A 13867-nucleotide genomic window follows, 5' to 3' on the forward strand; every position below is an offset into this window, starting at 1 on the left:
CTTGGTGCCTAGTGTGATCTGCAAATGGTCATATTACCAACCATTCCCACACATGTGTATCCTTGAAATCTGACAAGCTACAAGTTTGCACTGAACAAAACTTGCTCAGGACTGAAACACCTAGCTTAAAGCCCTTGGACCCCTAACAATGATCACAGAATTCATAAGGTCTTTGCAGAAGCAATCAAATTAAAATGAATTCAGTCCAATAGGACCAATGTCCTTTAGAAGCAGGGTACTTACACAGAGGTGGGCATACAAAGAAAAGTGCCATATGAATGTGAAGATGACTCTGTCCGGAAGCCGAGGAAAAAGGCCTGGCACAGACATTTCCTTCCTTTGCAGCCCCAGGGCAAACCTGCCTTGATTTAAACTTCTAAGTTCCAGAAAGGCAGAACAATACATCTAACTGATTTGTAATTCCCGGTCTGTGGTGTCTGTACTGAAGCTCTGAAAGGACTAATGGCTACTCTGCCCCAAAAGAGGTGGCTTGTCCCAGCTGGGGTGGATGGTTTTAAGAAAACATAGCTAGCAGACATCCTCTTTTCCTGAGTACTTGGAAGATTTTCTCTCACATTCCACAGGGCAGAACTGGGTTGTGTGTCCATGTCCTACATGAAGGCCTTTGTTCAGCACGCTCTTGAGTGGGCTGTTGAAGTTGGAGGCAATCTTTTCCAGGAATACAGCTATGCAGAACCCTCATACAGGTTCTACCAACTTTCTCCAAGAAAAGGAATCCTCGCCTTTCTATTGCCTTGTCCAATGGAGACAGGGAACAGACCAACATTCACTAAGTGATTTGACAATTTTGTTTTTTCTATATGTCCATCACCTGCTTAGATGTTTGGGAAGGGACACTCATCTGAAAAAAAAAAATATTTTCTGCAGTTTCCTTGCATTACTAGGAGACAGATGGCAAGGCACAGGCAGATTATGGGAAGTCTTTCTAGTAATGAAGGGAATAAAGGAGTTTAGCTTTTTCTGCAGGTTCCACTGAGTAAAATAAATATTCCATCCTCAACAACATTGATGTTTTCAAAATGGAAATTAAAAAAAAAAAAACTCAAAATTTCCAAGAGGATAAATTTCTTTACCTCCTACCTCCAGGGGCCTGTACTTGAGCTTGGACAGTGAAGCCCTAGCATGCCATTCCTTATTATCAGCCCCCCCCCCTTTGCCTGTTTGACGTTTAGGAATCAGTCCAGCAACTGCTCAACCGTCTTGTACTTTAATCTATCCACTGTGCCCACATGTCTTGCCCCGCTAAAGAAGAGTATACTGCTTACTCTCTGTCCACTACCAGTATTGTCGTTTTTCCACTCTCTAAGCCACAGGTGTACCTCACTGGTAGAATGATTACAAGTGGGGTCAAGGTCATCTTGAAGAGGGCCAGAGTCTAGTTCCCAGCACTCATAACCGCCTGGAACTCCAGCAGTTCCTCTCAACTCTTTTAGTACCTGCACTCACATGCACTACTCACCCCCACTACACATAAGTAAAACTACAATAAATCTTAGAAAGACGTATGTTAATGAAGAAAGGCAATGCTTTCTTCTACAGATACGAGAAAGGTTTCCATTTCATAGCAGTTTTCTGCAGAAGGCTGCTGCTAAGTATGTTCAGACTTTTAAGTCTGAGTTCTCCCATAGTCACTTTAAGAATAAAGGAGCTGCAAGTCTCAGATACTCTAAGAGAATCCCCTTGCTGTTTTTGAGGGTTTTGATAGATTCGGTACTTAGAACACTCTTGTCTGGAAGCCTGTGAAACATCACAGAATATTCTAACGACGCTTTTCTGAGTTCCGTTTTCGGAGCCCCTCGGAGTCCCAGGATGGAACTGGGATAAGCCCTAGGGTTCTGCAGGCTGCAGGAGGAATCCGACGCAGGGCACGGGAGATCCGGGGTTTAGGAGCAGCAGCACAGCGGGAGCCACGGGCAGCGTTTGCGGGTTTCCTCCCAGGCTGAGGCGCCGAGCGCGGCGGGGCGGGTGTTTACGCGCGTCCTAGCAACCGCACGCGCGCGGGTGCCGGTGCCGGGCGACATTGCAGGTGAGTGGCCGCGATGGCGTGCGCCCGCGATGGGGCTCCCAGCCTGGACTTCCTTCGGGTGGGCCTCTCCGTCTCTTGTCATCTCTCTGTTGCTCTGCGTCCCTCTTGGTCCCACTGTGGTGTCTCTCTTCAACCTGCTCATATCTTTCTCTCTCCATCTCCCCAGCCTCCCCAGTACCTCTGCGGTCTTCTCCCTACCTCTCGGTTCCTCTCCCTTCACTCACTTTCCTCCTATCCACGAGCCGGCCTTCCTCTCCTCCTTTTCTGTCCTTTCGCGATCTCCCGATGTGGTCCCCCTCCGCCCTCTCTGTTTGGCCCCCGCTCTCACCTTGACCTTCTCCGCCCACCTCTTTCTGCATCTCCACCGCATCAGTGCACTCAGCGCTCCAGCTTAGGGGGCTCGGGTTTGAAAAGTGCCCGCTTGCTTGGTGCGTGGGTTCTTGTGTCTTCACACCGCAGCGTGTTAAATCGCACGTTGTTCGTGTCAGTTCTGAAACTCCTTTTGCTACTTTTGCTGAGTAGTTTCTTCACGAACACAGTGTTCACTCATGTCCCGGCTCTACATAGATGATACACTTGGAGATTTACAAAGTCTTCCAAAGAACTGAATTTGTTACAGAGATTATTTTCAAAATTGTTACATTTTGTTAATGATAGAGGGAGCTTGGAGGGTGGCATAAAAAAAAAGAATTCTATTAGAGTTAGGAAAACTAGTGATTAGTCACTACAATTTTGCAAACACACATGTAATATACAAAATATTTGTTCCTCTCTAACTCTGAACTTTTCTTGGAAACATTAATTCAGAGATACGTGTTATGTACTTGCTGTAGTCGGTAAGGTTTCCTGATAATGGGGCGGGGAGACACTGTCTTGATAAAATGTAATAGTTGCTTGTTTGAACACCACCCTCTTTCTTTTGTCTTCTAGGAGTATTGCTCTTGCTCTGGGGACTGTCCCAGAGTCGAAGGCATTCTTAGGGCTCCTGCTAATGCGCTATAGAGGTTGTCCATTGCTGGGCTCCTGGTCGTTGAATGAGAAAAGGAATCTGCATAGATTTAAATGTGAGTTGAATTTACACTTCTATAAAATTTATCATGGGCAAAAGAATTTTCTGCACGTCTTAGTTCCTTTTAAAGTGTCATCTAAGAATGAAGAAAAGAAATGGTACACACACTGCATGTACTCTTTCTGAAGCAAGGATTGTACTTAATTAAATATAGGCAGACCATCCACAGAAACTTTTCTGGATTAGGCAATGCTTTTGCACATTCTATTGTTTATACTTAGTCTCAGAACACTAGGAAACTAAAGTGTCAGACACACATGCTCATGCATTTGATACCAAAGCCCTTTCCATCAATTAGCAATAGAAAAAGAAATCACAGAAAAATCTGCACATCGTATTTTCTTTCACAAACACCTAACTGTATCTGGGAGAGAGAGAGAGAGAGAGAGAGAGAGAGAGAGAGAGAGAGAGAGAGAGAGAGAGAGAGAGAGAGAGAGAGAGAGAGAGAGAGAGAGAGAGAGTCAGAAAACCGGAGGGGCAGAGACTCACAGGGAAGTTGTTTTCTACAACACTTAGATATTGTAACAAATACCTTGTAATGACACCTTAGTGTTTTGAAACCAGGAGTGCAGATAATAAATAGTCATACATAGGTAATATAACTTTAAACACAGGGAATGCTCTGTGAAGGAAAAGAATTGTAAATGTGTAGGCATCATTATATATGTTAGGGAGTTATCCATTGAATTACCTGAGTGTGGTATGTCTCCAAACTCAGGCTGACACCAGTGTGTCAGAATGGAACTTAAATTTTGTGGCTGACATTGCCATGATAGTGTGATTGCACAAGATGCTGAGCTCTTAACTAAAGCTCCATGTAGACCAAAGTATGCAAACTTTGGTTTAATTTATATGACATATCCAAGCCTGAGATATCCAGTGTAAGTTAAAACTGTGAAAAATGTTTTGTGACTTTCCTAAAGTGGAGGGAGATTTTAGACTGCACTATTGCTTATCTGAAGTTTTCCAAATACCAAAGGTTTTCAGCAGAGTTCTTCCTGCTGGGCACTCTTGTGCATAAGAATATCTGTATCTTTGGCACTCACCACTAAATGCCAACAATGTCTCTTCCTGACATTTGGTAACTATGAATAGACATGTCTACAGCGTTAATGCATCCCGGCAGGAAATGGTCCTTTGGAGAGAGCTGGCTGCCGAACTCCTGTTACTGGATTTCAAATTTTAATATGGCACAGAAAATCTCCACTATTGTGTCAAACCTTGTGTTTCCAAACCTTTGTTTAAATGACAGATAAGAAAAACTCCATTTGGGGGAGGATCTAGGCCCTGCTTTGAAGCCCCCCCCAGGGAAGGCCTCACCCTCCCTGGGGAGCAGAAAGGAGATGGGGTAGGGGATTGGTGGGGGGCAGGAGAGGAGGGGAGGGAAAGGGAATTGGGATTGACATGTAAAACAAGCTTGATTCTAATTTAAATTTTAAAAAAGGAAGGAAAAAAGATGTCTTACTTCCTCAAAGTTGTTTTTAAAAGGTCATTTTATGCTTTATTATACACTCAACCCTTTATATCCTGGGTTGGTTCTAGGTTCTAGGACCCCTAACAAACAACAAAATCTCCAAATGTTCACTTATCCTATATAAAATGTCTATATATATATATAGACATTTTATATAGGATATATATATATATATACATATATATATATATATATCTCCCATTTGTACTCTAGATATTTATAACATCTAATACAATGTGAATGTTATATAGTTATGAACCTATATTGTTTAAGGAATAAAACTAAGAAAAAGTCTTCACATGTAAAATGCAGGTACACTTTTTTTGTTTGTTAAAAAAAAAATGAAAAGCTCTGTTTATTTTGTGTTTAATTTTATGACCATCTAATAATCTGGAAGGAAGGTTTTTAACAGTCAATGGCATTACAAAATATAGATGACCTTTGAACAATACTGTCATTGTTGATAAGTTGTTACTTTCTTCTTGTTTAATGCTTCAGATAACCATCTTTTTACAGATCTCCTTTTACATACTAATTTCTGTTAAGCCAAAGTAAAATACATTTTATTTTCATTTGTTTTAAACTTTCTTGCTGCACTGTTTTGATATCCAGTTTAGATAAATAGACTAAAAATTCTCTGCTGTGTCCCCACATCTACCACATTTACTCTTAAGTAAATAGTTTCTGTTTTGCACATGATCTACAAGCAGGGGATATGGGACTCCCTTAGATGCCCTGAATAAGCACAAGATATTGCACTAACTTTGATCAAAAATTGAAGTATTTAATTCACAACAAGTCACAATCCCACTTTGATCCTATTTTGTATTAACCCCAGAGGCATGTGAGAAACGTAAGACTCTTGGAAGAGGGCTTGTCTGTCTTCACTTCACCCGTGCAGACACTATTACTGTGAGAAAGTCAAAACAACACATTTTGTTTAATTGCTTCATTCTAAATGATGTGTGGCCCAGATCAAATATGCACTTCTCATTCAAATCCCCCAGTCTCCCTGCACCAGAGCTGGGAAGCAAAACTTTTACTGCCAACCTCCCCTGATTCTCTTTTTCCATTCTTGAAGTTTTCTTTTTGAGCTTTCTATCCAGCTGTTCTTTTTCTTAGACTCTTGGAAATTAGAAAGACATTATTAATTTTAGGGTAGGCTGATAGTGGAAACTCCTTCAATACAAGTCAGTTTTATGTAGTGATGCTAAGCTGTTTTATTGCATTGAAGAATGGTTAGATTGTTTAAAAATATAGACTGTAGGTTGGATAGTGCTAGTGTAAAATCTTGAAGATGAAAAAATGTTCATGTGAGAATGTGGAAGCCTCTAACTCCTTCTGTTTTACTGTAGTGTGTGTTCTGAGCTTGGCTCCGAGTATTAACAGACCCATGGGCGTGGCATTGACCAGATCGGCACAGTGGACTGCTGCGGGGTACGGGACTGGAACCCTGGAGATCACCCCTCTGAATGAGTCAATATTGAATGAAATTACTAAATTTGTGGAGTCTTTTATTTATAAACATCCCCAAGAGGCAAAATTTGTTTTTGTAGAACCACTTGAGTGGAAAACAAATTTGGAGCCCTCAGCATTTGAATCAGGTTATATTGTCAGGTAAGTTACTTAATGGCTTCTAGAATTTAATGACAACTTTATTTAGATTTTCACTGACTGGTTAAGGGATTGCACCTAATGAATAGTCCCCAAAACTGGGGATTGGAAAGGGGAGATACATAAGAAACTTAAAGATATTCCAGGTGGCAAACATGGGATTTATCTAATTTTTAATGTAAATGTTATTTCTTTTTGATGGATGCATTTCCAGATCTCAGCTTCCAATGTCCACCCCCGTTTCCTGGTCACCTTTCCCTCATATATATGACTTTCTGGTTTGTGATGCCTGATATAGCCAAATTCTAACAGTATTTAACCATCTCATTCTCTAGAATGCAAGAAGAGAGTGGAGAATTTAGCTCAATACGAGAGAAAACAGAATCCATGCTTTGTGCATGTTAGACAGGTGCTTTGCTACTGATTCCCGCCTGTGGTCCTTAAGGGAGGAACTTCTTAGCAAAGTCTTTCAGATATGAGATTATAAAGATTCTACCACTAGCCCAAAGAGTGGGGTATCAGTTCATCTCTTTTGAGTATGTGTGTAAACGTGTGTGTGTGTATGTGTGCACACAGCATGCATGCTTATGTATACAAATATATAATACCCATGATTGGATATACTTATACAAATCACCGTGTGCTGTATTTGAGTAATGAGCAAGCACTGGTATATATTTGCTTGAGGGGCACGCTCAGCTATTATGCAGCTTGGTCACTCTCTTTCCTATTACCTGCCCCTTTTTGAGGTTTATTTTCTCTCTTAAAGTCTGATTTCATAAAAGCAATTTCCTAGCTCACTGAAGCTTCCTGCAGATAGCTTTCCTCTTTCCCTTGGGATTGTCTGGACAAGAAAGTCAAGATTTCATTTTCACTATTGCAAACCCATTCCCGAGCTGCACTGAAGAGCCCTTTCGCATCATGTCTCCCTTTTCTGTAGTTTTCAATGGTGAAGTGCATATTTGCCAAGGCTCACTATTTGCCCTAGCACTGATCATTTGTAGATGATTGCCTAACTCTTGGTTGCTTCCACTTAAGTTCAATATTTTTTTTTTATTTTGAAAGATGGACTCAGCTGCAAAACCAATTAGAAACACATTAACTGCTTTGTACAAAGATGGTTTTGTAGCAGATGACAGAAAAATTGTCATCATATCTGGCCTCTGCACTACTTACGTGTGCCAAGTCCAGACATGACCACATCTGTCTTCTTAGTTGTTGGGGATGCAACACACTCCTCAAACGTGTCACTGTTTTCCTTTCTCTTGAACAAAGTCTTTTGACTTAGTTTCCATATGTAGCCTCTGCCTGCAGTCTTCCTGAATGCTATCCCCTCCTAAGCAAGATGCTTGCACATTCTGATACCTTGTGTGTCCTGAAAACAGTGGCTCCTGGACTATTTCACTTCTGTCAACTTTGTTGGGAAACTTTTCACTTTTGCTGTCCATCAGTTTTGTTTCTGACCTTTACTGAAGCTGCCTTTGATGTTGGATGGGAGAGGTTTAGTAGTATCACTTACTGGGAACTAAACTGTGTTTGTGTGGCTCTGATGAAAACCAGATGGGTACTGACTGCCTTAAAGAAGGCAAAATTTACAGATAAGACCTTATTCATAACAGTAGACACTAAATGCTTCATGCTTAAATCTATCTCTTGTTTTACACGCCAAATTAAGGAACATTTAACAGCCTATAGTCACTTTTCTGTTACTGTGACAAAATACCTGCGACGACCAATTTGAAAGGAGGAAAATTTTGTTTGGGCTCATGGCCTTTGACACTCCTTTCCACCCGTTTTTTTTTTTTTTTTTTTTTTTTCTTTTTAGAACTGCAGTAGTATTTGGTGGAAGAATACCCTATGGTATCTGGAAAGAAAAGAAAGTTGAAAGACGAGAAGTCCCAATTTCCTTTTCAATTGTCTTAGTTTTCTTTCCTGTCATTGTGATAAAATACCTTGACAAAAGTAACTCACAGTTGTAGATTATAGTCCATTATGGAAGGGGAGTCAGGCTGACAGGAGGGAGATGATCACATGACATCCATCGTCAGGAATCAGAAAGAGCTGAATACACTTATGCTGCTGCCCAGCTCCTGGAAACAAACCCAGATGTACCTGGGAAGAGAGAATCTCAAGTGAAGAATTGCCTCTGCTAGATGTATTTCTGGGCATGTCTGTGGAGGGATTTTCTTAATTGCTAATTGATGTAATAGGGCCCAGCCCAGCCCAGGGGATTGGACTGTATAGGAAGGGAAGGGCACCTGAGAACTCCAGGGGAACCAAATCAGTAAGCAGTGTTCCCCTATGGCCTCTGCTTCAGTTCCTGCCTCTAGGTCCCTTCCTTTAGCTCCATGGCTCCCCTCAATAATGGACTATAGCCTGTAAGCCAAATAAACATTTTCTTCCCCAGGTTGGGGACAGAAAGCAACAGCAACAGAAAGCAAAGCAGCACAGAAATTGGGAACATGGGGTAATACTGTGATGGACCTGGCCATTGGCCTCTTATTCTTTGGACTCTTGTAGGAAGAAGGTGGAGGAGTTTGGAGCTTTGGGCTGGAAATTCAGAGAGGGTTCAGAGCCCAGTGAGCTGTTGTGGGAGCTTGGACAATGAGAATTCCAGTTGAGGGAGTCTCATATGAGGAATTGCTTGTATTAGACTGACCTGTGGGCAGGTTTATGAGAGTGTTTTTTTAATTGTTAACTGATGTAGGAGGGCCCAGCCCTCTGTGCCATCCCTGGGCAGGTAGGCTTGAGCTGAATAAGATAGCTGAGCAAGCAAAGAGAACCGAATCAGTGAACATAATTTCTCTGCAGTGTCTGCTTCAGTTCTGGCCTCTAAGTTCCTGCCTTGAGAGCCTGCCCCATCTCCCCTTCTTGATAGACTATTACCTGCAATCAGAACAAACCTTTCCCTCCCCAGTCTGATTTTGGCCAGTGTTTTATCACAACAACAGAAGGAAAGAAAACTAAGACAGTTTCCTTCCTCTATTTATACAACCCAGGATTTCAAGCAGGGATAATCCAGAGATCCATCTTCCAGGTGATTGTAGATTCTGTCAGAGTGACAGTTAACAGTGGGTATCACATCTAGTGAGCTGTTGTGTTCCATTAGCCATCTCTCCTAAGGGTCCTTCCAGTACTATCCCAGGCCAATGACCTCGCATTGGCACACAGAAGACATTTAACACCACATTCCTCCCATGTAGTAATATGACAATTAATGGCCTGAATGGCCAGAAGTGCCTGTCATCAAAGTGAGTCCTAACTACTTCATCCTCCGTTCTCGGTCCACTTCTGGCTGAGCTGCTGGCCTGCGCACAGTGCCAGGTTGTCATGAAAGACTTAAGTACTGTGTCTTTTGCTTCTACTGTACAGGAATATCCTTGGATGCTTGAGCATAAAAGCAGATGCTTCTCTTGCGAGACCCCTCTATCCCGTGCCTTATCCTTTATTGTACAAGTCAGTTTTTTCTGCTCCCAGTCTGCCCTGTGACTAAGCTGTGTCTTGTGTGGGTCCCTGCAGCTATTGATGGGACTATACTTACTCTTTAAGCTGTGCTGGCCCATGTGTATTCTCTGTGGTAGCCAGTCCGAGTGTGATCAGCCTTGTCCTGGTGACTGAGCAGCTGATACTGAAATCCAGCTCTTTGGACATGTAGAAAAAGACTTCCCCTTCATCCACTCTTCTGTTGTCAATGGTCCAGGTTCCTTTTGGTTTTGTTTTATGTCTTTTTTTGTTTGTTTCTTTGTTTTTAGAGTTTCTTTGTGTAGGCCAGGCTGGCCTTGAACCCACAGAGATTCCTCAGGCTCTGTCTCCTGTGTTCTGGGATTAAAGTTGTATAGCACCACCTCCTAAAGTGGTGCAGGTTCTTACTGAATAGTTGATCACAATGTGTCCCCCCCCCCTGGAACCACACCTTACATGTTAATCCTGAAGGAATGTTTTGTCAGTAGTTTTCCGTTGTAGTTTATTTTGGGGAAAATAGTTTTCATTTTCAAATAAACTATTGGTCTATTTTTATTAATGATTGACATTTTAAATTGTTATTAATGAAACTTGTTCTCAGATACGTTCATGCATGTACTCAAGACATACTGACTACCCTTACCCCACAGCTCTCTTCCAACCCTGAGCACCCACCCTCCTTCCCACAGTTCTCATGTCTGTCTGCCTTCTTTTGTAACCCAGTGAGTTTGACAGTTGTCTGTGCGACCATAGGCTTGGTGCTATCTACTGGAGCCAGGCAGGCTCAGCACCATGTCCATGCCCATTTCACAAACCTTAGTTTCCTCATCAATTATCAATAGGGTTGAATAACATGCTCTGTAGGGTTACTTCTAACCTACAGAACTGTGGGATTTTGTGGGTGGCAATTTTACTATGGTAATATGTCTGTTTCAGTGGTCACACAGCACACAGGCTAAAAGGTTTGTTTCATTTGCAGTTTTGGTGACTGGAACCCAGAGCTCTGCACATAACAGTGCTGTGTCATTGAAATGTGTGCCCACCCCTATTTAATGTTTGCTACTGAACACATTGCATTGCTTTGATTCCTGAGATACAAATATTTTCTGAATCTTTTCCCCCTCATTATTGTTTAATGTAAGTACTGTGTTTGGGACATTAAACAAATGTTGAGGATTTAAAGAAATATATTTTTACATATATTTTAATTATAATATATAAAAGTATATATTTTAATATATATATTCTGGCATTCTTGCTTTGTCATATCAATGGAGTATTTTAAAGGACCCTTCCCTGTTCCAGTTTGAAAATCTCTCTAGTTGGATAGTGGGCTTCATTATCAGTACCTTCTTTTGTTTAATAATGGCCAAGTTTATGCATTATCACACATGTATATGATTCATGCATGTGAGTGTGGGGTGTGTGTGCTATGCCATGAATGTTGATATCAGAAGACAACTTTTAGAAATTGGTTCTCCCCTTTCATCATGGAAGTTCCAGGGATTGAAGAGTCAACAGATTTGCTTACCAGGGGCTTTGCCCTATTGAGCCCTCTCTCCAGCCTAGCCCCTTCTTCTTGAGTGGGGTGCAGTGTTGCTCTTTCCAAGAACTCATTGTGTAGACTAAAAAATGATGAAACTGAAGTTTCCTTTGTGCATCCTGTGCTGTTATAGTTCTCACATCTCTGCTTCAGCTGGTGAGCAGTGAGAGACACCACCGTCATATTTTCCTAGTCCCTGCCATGAATGTCACTATCCCCAGTTTAATGACTTTATGATTTCTTCTGTCAGTTAGCCTGTTGCTTAGCCCTATGAGCATCTATTTACCATTGAGGGACCATTCCTTTAGTGAATCAGTCACCTTTAGAACTGTCCTTCATCTTAAAGAGTATTCCAGGAGCTTGTTGTGCAGAAAACACCGTTTCTACACAGATACTATGACCAAGTCGACATGTATGTTATGCATTCAGGTATCCCAGTTTGAGGCACTGGGGATGGAGCCAGTATCCATGGGTAACAGGCAGTACCACACTAATAGAGATCCTGTGGTAGCTTATTATTGCTGCTACAAATCACCACAAAACCAACCACTTAATAAGACATAAAGTTCCCTGTAGTTCTGGAAGGCAGAATCTAGAATGAATCTGCAGGATGAGAAAAAAAATCAAAGTATGATAAGAACACATTCATTCAGGAGACTGCAGGAGAATTGCAGTTCTTTCCTTTCACAGCTTCTGTAAGTTCCTTTCACTGCTTGGCTTGTGTCTATACATAGCTGTCACCTAGCTTCCATCCTCTTATGATCTTTACCTCCCTGCTCCTGTATAATCTGTTTGCCTGTGGTAGTACAAATGCACAGTTGTCTTCCTGGATCAAAATCCTTAAGTTAGTCCACCTCCTCATCCTTCAGTTTAATCCCTTGTATCCTAAGAGAAGTATTTAGTTTCTTTCTCTGCTTGTTTTTGCTTTAATGATGGAGTACCATGATTGGTTGGGGTAAATGTCTCCCAAAGACCCCTGTGATGAAGTCTTGGTCATCAAGGAGGTGGAAGGACCTTTAAGAGATGAACCTAGTGAGAGATACCATGCTGTTGGAGGCCTGTGTCTGAATGAGGATTTCAGGACTCAGCCCATCTCCCTCCTCTAACTGTCCTGAGCTGTGTTATAATTTAAAAAGTGGCACAAGAGAGAAAGCCATGCTACAGAGCTCACATGGAGGGTTTTTATTAGGGAAAAAAGATTGGGATAAGGAGGAAGGGGTGGAGTGGGGGGGAGGACTGGCCTCTGGGAACAGGAGCAGTAGAAGAGAAAAGAGAGGCAGGGGGAGGGGAGACATAGAGAAAGGCATAGAAGGGAGGAGGGGGAGAGAGAGGGGAACAGAGCAGAGAGAGAGAGAGAGAGAGAGAGAAAGAGAGAGAGAGAGAAAGAGAGAGAGAGAGAGAGAAGGAACAGGCTGAAAGAAAGATGATGGGAAGTGGGCGGGGCCCTTTTAAAGAGGAACATAGTGAATATACACAGATGGTGTTCTTAGTGGCTGCAGCTTAGGGCATATTCTGTCAGAACCCCAAGGGCAGGCCAGCACAGATGCCTGAATACTAACAGGCTGTATGGTGTACATGAGTGCTCCCACCCTCATGCACTCCCTGACTGACTACAGTCCCAACTTGATAGAGCCAAATCACTGTGGACGAGAACCTCAAAAACTGTGAGCTCAAACCAACCTCTCCCATTTTGAGCTGATAAGGTATTTTGTTACAGTACCCAAACTAACACAGGGCTGAGAGCCAATAATCTGGGTCTGCTGGATTTGCTCTTTATGGCCAATCAGGAATGTTCAACATCTACTTCCCCACATTGCAGCCTAGATACACACTATCAGGTGTTCAGATGCAAGCCACTCTCTCAGTGATATCCACATGTAATAAAATAATGTAAGCAGTTGCTAACTGAAAAGCTAGACATTTAATCCACACCGCAAGATAGAAATCTATATCAATATCACTCTCATGAAACCCTTATTAAATATGGGTAAAACACAAACCTGGGAAAGTAGGGAAGGCCATTTGGGAGGTAGATGGGAGGCAGGGGGAGAGAAGAAGAGAAAGGAGGGAAGGAGGGAGGGGAAACTGTGGCTGGAATGTAAAATAAATGAAAGGAAGTTAATTAAATAAAATTTAAAAAACAGAGAAAGGGCTTACAATGCCAAGGACAAAACAGACCGATTCATGGTGGTCATATCGAGGAGATAACCTGCAAAGAAGGCTTGTTTGCCTTTCTGTTCCTAAATACGACAGTGGCTGAGGAAATTCCTAACTGCTAGTTACCATGGCATAAAAACTTTTACATTTACAGTAACATGGGAAAACCCCACTGTGCAAGTGTCTCTGTGGAACTCGTGAGCCTTTCAACAGGCCCTGGAAAATAGCACCTGCAAACTGTGACTAATTGAGTTCAGAGTGAATTCTAGGAACTGAGCAGGTAATGATGTTCAGGGAGGACTGATGCTCACAGTAGCCACTTGAAGGTGAGGATGTAATTATATCAGTAGACCCAAGAGAAATGAGAATGCGGAGAGAGGAACCAGGACCTTGCAGTCAGAGCCAGTTCTGGCTCCTGGAGACTGGGGGTAGCCGGTCGAAATATCTTCATAATGTCTGGCATGAAGGTAATTCAGCTTTCACCCCCCCCTTTTTTTTTAT

The 13867-nt window shown here is 42.1% G+C and overlaps 1 protein-coding gene across 1 annotated transcript in view; it reads left to right on the plus strand.

Moving 5' to 3' along the window:
• Positions 1-2981: 2981 nt before the first annotated feature.
• Positions 2982-13867, plus strand: part of Odad2 (outer dynein arm docking complex subunit 2) — a 154835-nt gene continuing 143949 nt past the window's right edge. The window contains exons 1-2 of the mRNA XM_051205607.1: positions 2982-3111; positions 5946-6207. Coding sequence (XP_051061564.1) covers positions 3039-3111; positions 5946-6207 — 335 coding nt within the window. The 5' untranslated portion in view covers positions 2982-3038. The remainder of the gene's footprint in view (positions 3112-5945; positions 6208-13867) is intronic.

The sequence above is a fragment of the Phodopus roborovskii genome, unplaced genomic scaffold (assembly GCF_943737965.1).
Source record: "Phodopus roborovskii unplaced genomic scaffold, PHOROB, whole genome shotgun sequence".
Taxonomy (NCBI): Eukaryota; Metazoa; Chordata; class Mammalia; order Rodentia; family Cricetidae; genus Phodopus; species Phodopus roborovskii.